The sequence below is a fragment of the Xenopus laevis genome, chromosome 9_10S, assembly GCF_017654675.1.
Source record: "Xenopus laevis strain J_2021 chromosome 9_10S, Xenopus_laevis_v10.1, whole genome shotgun sequence".
Taxonomy (NCBI): Eukaryota; Metazoa; Chordata; class Amphibia; order Anura; family Pipidae; genus Xenopus; species Xenopus laevis.
The window spans coordinates 89498831-89511379 of record NC_054388.1 but is presented as its reverse complement, the minus strand read 5'-3'; the positions used below and the strand labels follow the sequence as shown (position 1 = coordinate 89511379).

General features: G+C 37.6%; 1 protein-coding gene across 2 annotated transcripts in view; it reads right to left on the bottom strand.

Annotated features, from left to right (window-relative positions):
• Positions 1-234: 234 nt before the first annotated feature.
• Positions 235-12549, bottom strand: part of xylt1.S (xylosyltransferase I S homeolog) — a 196852-nt gene continuing 184537 nt past the window's right edge. For both annotated transcript variants that reach the window (XM_018239112.2, XM_018239111.2), the window contains exons 10-11: positions 2544-2877; positions 235-952 (exon numbers count right to left, since the gene is read on the bottom strand). In XM_018239112.2, the coding sequence (XP_018094601.1) occupies positions 630-952; positions 2544-2877 (657 nt within the window). In that variant the 3' untranslated portion in view covers positions 235-629. The remainder of the gene's footprint in view (positions 953-2543; positions 2878-12549) is intronic.

Sequence of the window (12549 nt, the reverse complement as noted above, 5' to 3'; positions counted from 1 at the left end):
GGTCTACTGTCATCTTACTGGGCCAGATTTTCTAAAAGAAAAAGATTTGACATTCGTAATAACCTGGTTTGAAAAAAAAATCATACATCTAAAAAATCAGATCAAATCCTTATGGAAAAACACTCAAATATTTAAAGCAATATCTGCCTTGATGCCATGGTCCTTAACAATACAAGACTTTTCCAGCAAAATATTATTTCTTTGAAGGCCACCTTTCACAAATTTCTAGACCAATAATTCAATAAATATTTAATTTGTTTTGGGTTTTTTTTTAAGATCCATACTAACAAAGACTAAAATACATGATATTACAAAAATAGAAAACATTTGTGCAAAGGAAACGGGGATGTTCATGAATCAATCCTCTGGTTTCTACCTGCACATCTAAGCCCTTGGTCAATACCAATTGTTGAAGAGCCAATTGTAGGGAAGTGCTATATTTGTAAGTCAGAAGAAAAGCCTACAATGGCAAGGCGTTTTGAAGCACCCCCTTGACACTAGAACGTATAAAAAGGGGATAAAGTAAAAACTCTTTCAAAAATGTGATTTTTTTTTTGTTTGCTGAACTGATGTAAGAAATGGTGAATTTTCCCTTTTAGTTCCCATGCCGTGGAAGGGTGTAACAGATGCTACCTCAACCGACCATCATGTTTCACAAGTCCAAGTTCTGATTTGGGGTCAGGGCTGAGTGAACTCCAGGCAGTCTGAGAACACGACTGCATTACTGGACAAGAGGATGGCCCAGTTGTGCAGATATCCACCGCTGACCACATGCTGCTTGTCAGGTTGTCCACTAAGTTTTCCAGCTTTTCTCCTAGAAGAGCTACATTTTTCCTTGCTTCTTCCACTTGCGCTGTATTAATTGGTATATTCAAAACGGGATTTAAGCCTTGGAAACTTTGCTCCATGTAGGCATTTTTTGGAGGTCCTCCATGGAACTTGGCTAGCTCCTCTGAAGATGAGAAGAAATAGATATGAGTGAACTATGTTCATAAAACCTAACATATACTAAACCTAACATATATTCATGCATAATATAAATACATTGAAGAGACAATAAAACACAAACAAACAGCCTATTTCTGCTTCCTCTAGACCTAATACTATTTCAGTAACATGAACTGAATCGCTGTATTGGGGACTTTAACATGCATTTCTATTTGTTTCGCCCATAAATTACTGTAAATAGGAAAAACTCGATCTTTCTTCAAAAAAATCTGCAGTTTTGAGTCACTATCTAAAAAAAAACATTAAATTAATTTTTAATAGATATACAACAGTATGATATGGATAGAGTGAGAAGTTTATTTTATATTCTAAATATTTAAAAAAAGTAGGCTTTATTAACTGAAATCCATGTGTTTAAGAGCCCTGTAAGTGACCTACTGTCGACTTTCAGCACTGCCTATGTGTTACATGCAGTTGGCGGAATAAATCATAGAGATTTCAAGATGGCGTAAAGGTGTGAAGTCTTCCTAGACACACATTCATACTTACTTTACAACTGTCCATTTATTTTAGGTTGACAGTTAGCATTAAACTGACAAATTTGCAGTCCAAGATACACATTGCCTAGACCACAAAGACGACTTATTATATTTAATATTCTCTAAGGATAGAAAAGCACCCCTTCTTCTATTTTAGATATGGCTAAATGGTCAAGAATTGCTTACAATTGCAGGGCTGTCCATGTCATATACACATATCTTTTGAGATAGAGCAGCCTTGCTTTCATAGGTGGAATGGACATTGGCAGGAATTAGGCAGTTTAGGTCATCCACATCATCTATTTACCATCCTCCATGCCAAATACCTAGACTTTCACACAACTTAAAGTTCTAGGAAACGGCTTTATTATTAGGGATGCACCGAATCCACTATTTGGGATTCGGCCGAATCCCCAGTCCTGGGTGAAAGATTCGGCCAAATACCGAACCGAATCCTAATTTACACATGCAAATTAGGGTCAGAAAAGGAAAAAGTCGAAAAGTATTCTTCTTTTGTGATAAAAAGTCATGTGAGTTCCATACCCACCTCTAATTTACATATGCAAATTAGGATTCGAATCGGCCAGGCACAAGGATTCGGCTGAATCTGAATCCTGGCTGAATCCCGAACCGAATCCTGGATTCGGTGCATCCCTATTTATTATAATCCAATATTTGCATTTATACATCTAAGAAATACACTGCATACATAAAGGTGTCAAGAAGAATATGTAACCAGAAATGGATATGGTAAGGGATTTTCCATATCTTACACAATTGGCTGCTTAATTTTGGATCAAATCCTATACATAATAGCCGCCACCATGCAGTATCAGCAATTTAAATCTCTATCCAACAAGCAAGAGCCACACTCTCAGGTCTTAAAAGGATTGAAAATTGTTATTGTTAAATGAGAAACTAACGTTTCGGCCTCCTCCAAGGCCTTTCTCAAAGTGATTTTTTTTCAATCCTTGTAAGACCCGCGAGTGCGGATCTTATTTGTTGGATATATATGTATATATATATAATAAAATGCCAGGAACACATTACACTTACCTTGTTTAATTGGTTGGTGATTAGAAAACATGAGGGGAGTAACCAAGAACTTTGTTTCAGCTACTGGAACCCAGTGATGTAAAATACGAATAGTCCAAACTCCTGGTCTGAGTGGCAAGTTCAGAGGTGGTTTGTAATGGGTATATTCTGCTGTGGACTCAATAAGAATATCGTACGTGGCTGCAATGACATTGATTGGATCGATCCACACAACAGTCACTGTTATATTAGGTCCTTTCCCCCACTTCTGCATAGCGATTGGTTCATCCATCGGCCCCATAAGACCTCCAAAGTTCCTGAATATCCTCTCTTTTGCATCCCACTCTGTTCCAACCTGAAATACCAATGTACAGAGTTATAAGTAGTATTCTCTAAATCAAACATTTTGATGTAGTATACTGCATCTTATTTAATATAATCATTGATATTTTTTTTTACTGCCAGAAATTTCAGGCAGTTCCTTCATCAGTTTACTTTCTGTAAAGTAATACTGTCCTGTAAAACACTTTCTGAAAATACATTTCTTACATGGCGCTGAAGTAAAATAATCAATAGTAACGATCATTTCAATTTGGTAACTTGTCTTTCACCAACAAACCTGTTTCCCAGTCATCAATTTTTATCATTATACTGTAAGTACTTCTCATATTATTGATGTGCCTATATGGATGAGAGAAAAGGCCAGAGAAAAAGCCAAACCTCAAAATCTATATTCCTATGTTTAAACATTCCTATTAGTTAGTCCAGACACTGTATGATGAGCTACAGACTAAATGATGGCACAGTTACAACGTTAACTATGACAGTGATTCTGAACATTGTTCTTTACAATATGGTTTACAAAAGGTTCAAAGATCTTAGATGCTTGAAACCCCAAAGGGCCCATGATCCTCACTGGGATATGTGGTATAAAATGCTCCCCAAAAAGTTTTAGGTAATGTTCTGTGTTGGAACATCTCAGTTATGTTTCTACTGCTTTTATTGCTGCCTTTGAATTTCCTAATAATACCCATGAACCATAAGAGATAATTAGAAAAAGCTAAAATTCTACCATAAAAAAAATTGCCGACACCTGTTTTTTTTTTTAACACAAGTGCAAAAGATGACAAGAGGGCACCCATTATGATCAGTGTCGGACTGGGCTGGCGGGACACCGGGAAAAAACCCGGTGGGCCCCGCCGGCCCAGATCCGCTACTTAGTGGGGCGGCGCGACCCGGTAGAATAGAATATCTGTGCATGCACACAAATGTGGCGCCATGCGCACTAGTCCGTTGCAGCACTACGCAGTGGCGAGTGAGGGAATACAGGGTTATGGAAGATAAGCTCATAGTACAAGTTGATCCAGGGACTAGTCTGATTGCCGTCTTAGAGTCAGGAAGGAATTTTTTCCCCCTCTGAGGCAAATTGGAGAGGCTTCAGATGGGGTTTTTTACCTTCCTCTGGATCAACTGGCAGTTAGGCAGGTTATATACAGACTTAATATTGAATTTGATAAATGTGTGTCTTTTTTTAACCTAACTTACAATATTACTATGTTACTAGCTATATCGGGTGGGTTAGACAACTGAAACACTTACCCAAAATCAGTGTGGTTATAGGGCAACCACATTTACAATGTGATTTTTTTAAAACTAGTTTGTAATTGGGCTTTAGGTTTTAATTGGTTATTTTCAATCAAAAATTACCTCTTTCCGAATAAACCAAACATGGTTTTAAACTACAGACAAACAACATACTTTCCGACTGCTATGGATACATTCCAGCAACTAGATTTCACATTCCATGTGACAGACAAAATATTAAAGCAAACTATCATTGCTAATTTTAGAAATCACTTTTTAACAATACAAATTATTTTAGCTCGGCAAAGGATGCTGGTATGGTTACACAACTTACCGGTTTGCAAGTCAAATAGATAACCTGAGAGTTACTGTATGTGCCACTGGAAAAATATCTGCCCCAAAATGGGCATCAGGAAAGGGCAGGAGGGGCAACTAATGACACAGACTGCTGATAAAGGACTTGCATGCATTAGAGAAATAAAACCGGACAAGCGATGACAATAAAGTTTCATCATGTTAGATAAAATAAACCTAATTTTACTATGTAGGCCTAATTAAAATTAGCTACACCAAGCAAAGTATAATACAGGTATAGGATCCGTTATCTGGAAACCCATTGTCCAGAAAGCTCAGAATTACGGGAAGGCTGGCTCCCATTGACTCCATTATAAAAAATAATCCACATTTTTAAAAATTATTTCCTTTTTCTCTGTAATAATAAAACAGTAGCTTGTACTTGATCTCAACTAAGATATAACAAATCCTTATTGGAAGCAAAACCAGCCTGTTGGGTTTATTTAATGTTTACATCATTTTCTAGTGGACTTAAGGTATGAAGATCCAAATTACGGAAAGATCCATTATCCGGAAAACCCCAGGTCCTGAGCAATCTAGATAACAGGTCCTATACCTGTAATACAATCACAGTTAGAAATCATATCTGCAGGTATACCTGTATATAACATTGCACAATACCCAGTGGCATTGTTGAGTGGGGGGGGACACATACAATACACACATTCAATGCTCTCAACATTCCTTAAAATCAACTTTTCTGGTTCATAGAAACTATTTACCCTTTATTTTATGTATTGAGTTAAGAGCGTGATGTTAAGGCTTTGGAGGTGACTCTCAGGCTTTGGCCTCTACATCTCTTCTAGGGAAGCTCATAAATATTCATTTGCAACTCACTAGTATCACAGGGCACGAGACAGCTACTCATGTTGGATATTGATGATACAGGTATAGGATCCCTTATCAGAAAGCTCCGAATTACGGAATGGCTGTCTCCCATAGACTCCATTTTATCCAAATAATCCACATTTTTAAAAATGATTTTCTTTTTCTCTGTAATAATAAAACAGTAGCTTGTATTTGATCCCAACTAAGATATAATTAATCCTTGTTGGAAGCAAAACCAGCCTATTGGGTTTATTTAATGTTTAAATGAATTTCTAGTAGACTTAAGGCATGAAGACCCAAATTACGGAAAGATCTGTTATCCGGAAAAGCCGAGCATTCTGGATAACAGGTCCCGTCCCACTGTACTATAAAAAAAATGATATATTCTGATATTGTGGATTGTGGAAGTAAATTAACAACCTATAACTGCTTTATTGTTGGCTGTTTATCATCTTGGTGCAATCTTTTAATAATATTTCAATGTATTTATAATTTCAAGTCTCTTTTTATTTCTCTATAGGTAATTTTTAACTGCTGCATAATCTCACCCTTAATGTGGGCAGGAGAACAACAACAAACTGATGTAAATTCCCACCCTCTAGTATCATCAGCTACTGGTAAATTACAGCTTTTTCTTTTTTTTTTTTTTTTATTTAATGCCATTGGCCATGCGAGGAGAAGAACTGTTGCTACTTTAAGAGTTATATATATATATATTTTTGTATTATAGAAAATGCTTCCTGATCATTTAATAATGGATTGTGAATTGTAAATGACCTGGAAACCTGCAAATGGATATACACACCTACTTGTGGTCCCAAGAGTAGAACGTGGATGGTGAGAAACTGCTCTTTGGACTGAATAATATTAAACACAACACGCTATTAAAGGCAAAACTGTGCTGAGATTTAACCTTGAATCACACTGATTAAATACTGACCTACTTAAAAGGGAGTATATACACCAAACTGTATTGTAGCATACATATTAACAGCTCCATTGATTATTACAAAGCTTCCTGGATTATCACGTCTGCAAATGATTAGCACAAGCGGCAATGCTCTGTCTCTTTGTAGCAGTCACTTTTTTAAATGCTTAGGACTAGTCTACACAAGGAGATTCAGGGAGATTTTGTCGCCTCGTCTTTTGAGCGACTATAGTCGGCAGGCGACAAAATCTCCCCGAATCTCCTCGTGTGGCCTTACCCTTAGTAAAGCAGGCAATAACATCATTGCTTTGTGTGACAAAATGACTTGTGAGCCCGTAACCAGCAAGCAAGGTATACCAAGCAATAGTCTCTGTGAATATTCACGTATGATATGACTTGCCCAAAAGTCTTAAAATAGGAACGTTCGTCTAATGAAGAGTATAAGGGGTTGTTCACCTTTAAATTGACCTTTTAGTATCATGTAGAGAGATTCCATCCTGCCTAGTACAGGTTTGGGATCAATTATACAGAATACTCAGGTTTTCCGGATAAAGGGTTATTTCCGTAATTTGAATATTCAAACCTTAGTAGGGGAATGGAATATAAAAAATGTTTATAAAATGTGTTATTTAAAATGCAATATTTATTTTTGCGAATGTTTTTCACAATGTAAAATCATTCGCTGGCGAATACTACATCATGAAGCAAAGGTTAGCGTTAACATCTGCTCTGGAGTTTCATTAAATATTTCATCGCAATATACACTTTGTGATTGCGAAATTCTATTATACACGCACACTTGAATGTTCGCCAAAAGCCATTTGGTTGCAAACTTTGCGGGGAAGTCGCCGAGGTCTGTAATCGGTCAAAAGGAAGCATTTGTATTAAACTTTGCGAACGTTTTTTTGTGCTAATAAAACATGTTACATTACCCCTTAAGTCTACTAAAAAACAATTTAAACATTTAATTCAACCCAATTGTTTAGCCTCCAATTGGTTGGGATCAAGCACCAGGTTCTGTTTTATTATTACAGTGAAAAAGGAATCATTTCAACATTTTTGAATTGTTTGATTAAAATTAAGTTTAGCCTTGCTGAAATCAGGGCTTTATAGATAACATGTATGTATATTTTTATTTGTAAAGCGCTCCTTTAGGGCAAAGCACTGTACAGCAAAACAATAAATCAGTAGTAACAAACAAGGGGTCATTGGAATAAAAAGTAACAATAAGTGCATAATTAGAAATACAATTCACATAAATATAAAAAATATAATGACAATACAGATTAAGTGCGCAGTGTCAAGGAAACAAAAGGCTAGAGGACCCTACACCGTAGAGCTTACAGTCTAAATGGGAGGGTAACATACAGACACAATTCAGAGGGGTATTAAGGTGCTGTGGGTTACAGTTTGTTACACTGTTATATAAGTGCCAGTTCAGGTGTTATCCAGGTGCTCCCAGAGGTAGTCTCTTTGTTTTGTTTTAAAAACATTGAAGGAGGATTCTCTCCTGAGAGATTCAGGAATGGCATTCCAAATATAAGGAGTGGCAAGAGAGAAGGGTTTGATACGGGAAACAGCAGTAGTAGTGGGGGGTACAACCAAGCGGTTGCTCTGAGAGGAGCGGAGGTTTCGGGTAGAAACATATAGAGAGACAAGAGATGAGATGTAGTTAGGTGCAGAGGAATGGAGGGCTTTGAAGGTTATGAGTAGGAGTTTATAAGTTATTCTTTGTTTTATAGGAAGCCATGATAAGCAGATGCCATTATTTTGCTGGAATATATCTGCCAAATTAAATAGTTGCTTAAATTTGGACTGGCCTGCAAAAAGTACCAAAGATTGTTACTGTGAGCCCAGGTCCTAATGGGTCCCAGCCTAGCAAATTTCCATTGGCTTCTTTATTTTCTCTCCACTCTTAAGCAGGGCTGATTTTATAAAGACTGGTATAATGTTTTCAAATTAAATTCAGGACAATAAACTAAACCTCTGCCCACTTCCTTGTAGGCCTCACTCTTTGGGGGGGGGGGGGTATGCGATATGGAAATCAACCAAGCACACCAGGAATGGCTCACAATTTAAAGGAACAGTAACATAAAAAAATGAAAGTGTTTTAAAGTAATAAAAACGAATGCAGTGTTGCCCTGCACTGGTTAAACTGCTTTGTTTGCTTCAGAAACTCTACTATTGTTTATATAAATAAGCTGCTGTGTAGCAATGGGGGCAGCCATTCAAAGGAGAAAAGGCTCAGGTTACACAGCAGATAAGTTCTGTAGAACTTAATGGTGTTATCTGTTATCCACTAACCTGTGCCATATAGTCTTTTTTCAATTTCCACCATTGCTACACAGCAGCTTGTTTATATGAACTATATGAAAAAAAAACACCAGTTATACCAGTGCAGGGCAACAGAACATTTCCAATACTTGTTCCTTCAACTAATAGTCTTTCTGGTTCTATTATGTTTTAAATATGTTTTTTGCTGAAGACATGCAGGGACAGAACATAATAGAATCCAAGCTATCAGATAAAGACAATCATTATTTTTCAGGCTTCAATAGCTGGATTATTATACTTTGTATATCTAATGATATAATAACATTCTTTAAGTCTATAAGATCTATTCATGATAAAAATTCAACGAATGAGTAATGTGGCCAAGAAATGTCAGTTATGTGACTTTCAAACAATACATTATGCCAAGTATAATGTGTCTAAAATGAATAATGCATGTGCTTATCATTTTGTATGGGGTTACTTTATTATTATGTCCTTTTTCTAAATATCAATAGATATATTGTACAATTGAAAAGAATTATAGAGTCACTTCACCCCTCAAGTTTGTTTTTTTTCTTTTAAATTTCGTTTTATTACTTAAACTAATCCTGGGTGCCAATAATTGAAATTAAGTGGATCTAATGAATACTATGATCTGCACATTTTGTTGTATGCGTTAAAGTTGATTTGTTAAAGAAAGTCTTATTCAGAAGAAAAGGTTGGATTCAGAATCACTGCCACTGAATTCTGAAAGATTGTCCGGTAACAATAATCGGTGTGGATGGCATTAGGCCTTCCTTAGTTAATATAGATTATTCAGTTCACAGGGTAGCAGTGCCGCTCATATAAAGTTAGGCTCTGTGCACAATTGATTCCAGTTGGGGCTGAAATATAATGACCATGACCAGATTGCCTGGAGAATACTTGTATAATATTGGTTGCACTGCACACAAATGTGAGTTCTGACCATTTGATCCAACCGCTGGCTAAAAATGCGACAACTTTGCTCCAGCAGGCCGAGTCAGATTACACAGAAGTCAATGGATATAGTCACACTGGCCTTAGATTAAGGTCATCAGATACTGCAAGAGCTACTTCTGCGTGTGGGCTCCTATTCAGACAGCTCTGCTTAAAGGAGGACCAAACCCTTAATTATAAAAACTCCTGCCCCTCTACTCTTCATAGACCCCCTCCCTGCCCCCCCCCAGCCTAGCTGTTACCTTCGGTAAATGCCTTAACTTTACTTAACTCTCTTTGCAGATTCAGCGCAGCGGAGCTCACGGGCGCCATCTTCTTCTCTTCGGTCTGCTTTGGGAAGTAAGCGCCGTATCAGCACATGCGCAGTTGGAGCAGTCTTCAGCTTTATAAAAAACTGCGCATGCACCGAAATTGCCAAAGTGCTGGAAGAAGACCCGGATTACTGAAGAGCCGGAAGATGGCGCCCGTGAGCTCCACAGTGCTGAATCTGCAAAGAGAGGTAAGTAAAGAGTTAGGGGCATTTACTGAAGGTAACAGCTAGGCTGGGGGGAGCAGGGAGGAGTCAATGTAGGGTAGGGGTTTTTATAATTAAGGGTTTGGTTCTCCTTTAAGTGGGACTATACACCCTACTTGAAATTAGTTTTCATTCTATGTTGTAGACATTTAAAAATTATATAATTTACTTTCCCCAAAGTACATTTCTAATAGAAATTAGTTGGGCTGAGACTACTACAAGTTACAAAAGGAAAGCAAAATTCTGACTGGTTGATAATGGGCAACTGCCATTCTAATAAGGGATGGGACCACACAACAAATAAAGTCATATGGCATAGCTCTAAATGATATAAATATCTCATCTATATTTAAGGAACTTACAGATGTTTAACAGGTAATACTGGAGAACTTGAAAGGTCCAGGAGAAGGAGCGCCAGCCTCTGTAGGAAAACAACTTGGCAAGACATGATAACTTGGCTCCTGTTAAATAACATACTGCACTGGACCAGGAAAATTTTAATTGTAGTGCCCAGTCATCCCACTGTCAGATTTTATGCTACTACACATAAGCAAATATGCATTACAGAAGGCCATGCTACTGTAACTAAGTCTAATTGGGAACTGATTAAGCAAGGCAAGATGGTGCTGAGGCACTATGATTCAAACATCAATAGCCGGTGCAGTTTTTTCCAAACAGGAGCACTGGCCCCCAGAACAAACTGGACGGTGCCTAATATTTCAGCAAAACTCAGTGAATAGGGCTTTCCTTGTTCTTTAAAGGGATTCACCATGCAATGCCTTAAACATGGATGCACTGAATGCCACTAGTACCATTGACGGGTTCCTTTAGTATTCCCTTGGTACCTTAAGATGAATGTTGTTGACAGCTGATCAGGAGTCATGTAGTATTTCCTTCCATAGAATAGGAAACCAAGTTAACGAGCAAGCCATAAGCATACACAATAAAACAGATTTGTAATACTAAATGTTTGTGCAACATAATATCTGGATCCCTTGAGGACTCTCTGTAATTTTCACACTTTAGGAATCAATTCTGGAAACTGCTAAATAAATGTTTGCTCATAAAATATAAAATCAATTTAGGATTTCTGCAGTTTTCAGCTTAAGCCATACCTAGGCTAAGTCGCCCTTAAGAAACAGAATCAGATCAAATGTTACAAGTAAAACAAAACATTGGGAAAATAAATAAATAATGCTGTGATAACTTATCACTTTAGGGAATTAAAAGTAAACCGGCCGACATTCTGATAAACAGCTCTAACCAGGCATTCATCTCCTTAATGGGACATTAATGTCTGGGATTTGCCACACACACCAAAAGTCTGAAATCTACATTGGTCTTTCTTAATTGCCCAATCATGACCACCATTTATTATGTTGGCCACAATAACAAAAAAAAAGCATGTGCCCTATTAATTGCAGGATAGGAAGGAATATAAAATCTCTCTATATGTTCTCTGTTTTATCTCTCTCTATATGTTCTATTTTTTATCTAATCATATACATATACATATATCTTCTTCCCATAAAGCATTTATACAGTTAGGGTAAGGGCAAACGGGCAGATTAGTCGCCCTGGCGACAAATCTCCTCTTCTTCGGGGCGACAATCTCCCCGAACTGCCTTCCCGCTACCTAGAATGAATAATCGCCATGGGATGGCACTCGTGGCGCTTCATTTTCAGAAGTCGCCCAAAGTTGCCTCACGAGAAAAATTCTGGCGACTCAGGAAAACGAATCACCGCGAGTGCCATCCCGCTGACGATTTTTCTTTCAAGCCGGCGGGAAGGCAGTTCGGGGAGATTGTCGCCCCGAAGAAGAGGAGATTTGTCGCTGGTGTGACTAATCTTCCCAAATCTGCCCGTGTCGCCTTACCCTAAGGGGCCCATTCATAAAGTTCGAGTGAAGGAATAGAAGAAAAAATACTTCGAATTTCAAAGTGTTGTTTTTGGCTACTTCGACCATCGAATGGGCTACTTCGACCTTCGACTACGACTTCGAATTGAAGGATTCGAACTAAAAATCGTTCGACTATTTGACCATTCAAAGTACTGTCTCTTTAAGAAAAAACTTCAACCCCCTAGTTCGCCACCTAAAAGCTACCGAAGTCAATGTTAGTCTATGGGGAAGGTCCCCATAGGCTTGGCTAACTTTTTTTGGTCGAAGGATAATCCTTCGATCGATGGATTAAAATCCTTCGAATCGTTCGATTCGAAGGATTTAATCGTTCGATCTAACGATTATTCCTTCAATCGTTCGATCAAACTATTTGCACAAAATCCTTCAACTTCGATATTCGAAGTCGAAGGATTTTCATTCCCCAGTCGAATATCGAGGGTTAATTAACCCCTCGATATTCAACCATTAACACATCTGCCCCTTAATGTCTCAAGTCCAGAAGAATTCAGTTACTTTAAGGCTAGAATGACATAATTGTGTTGCAAAGCTGTATCCAAATGTAATGTCCTTAAAAAAGTTTGTGCAGATTGTTGACATATGCAACAAACAGAAAACTGATGCTTTGACATGTACTGTTACAAGCAAAACAAAATAAAAAAAAAAGAAC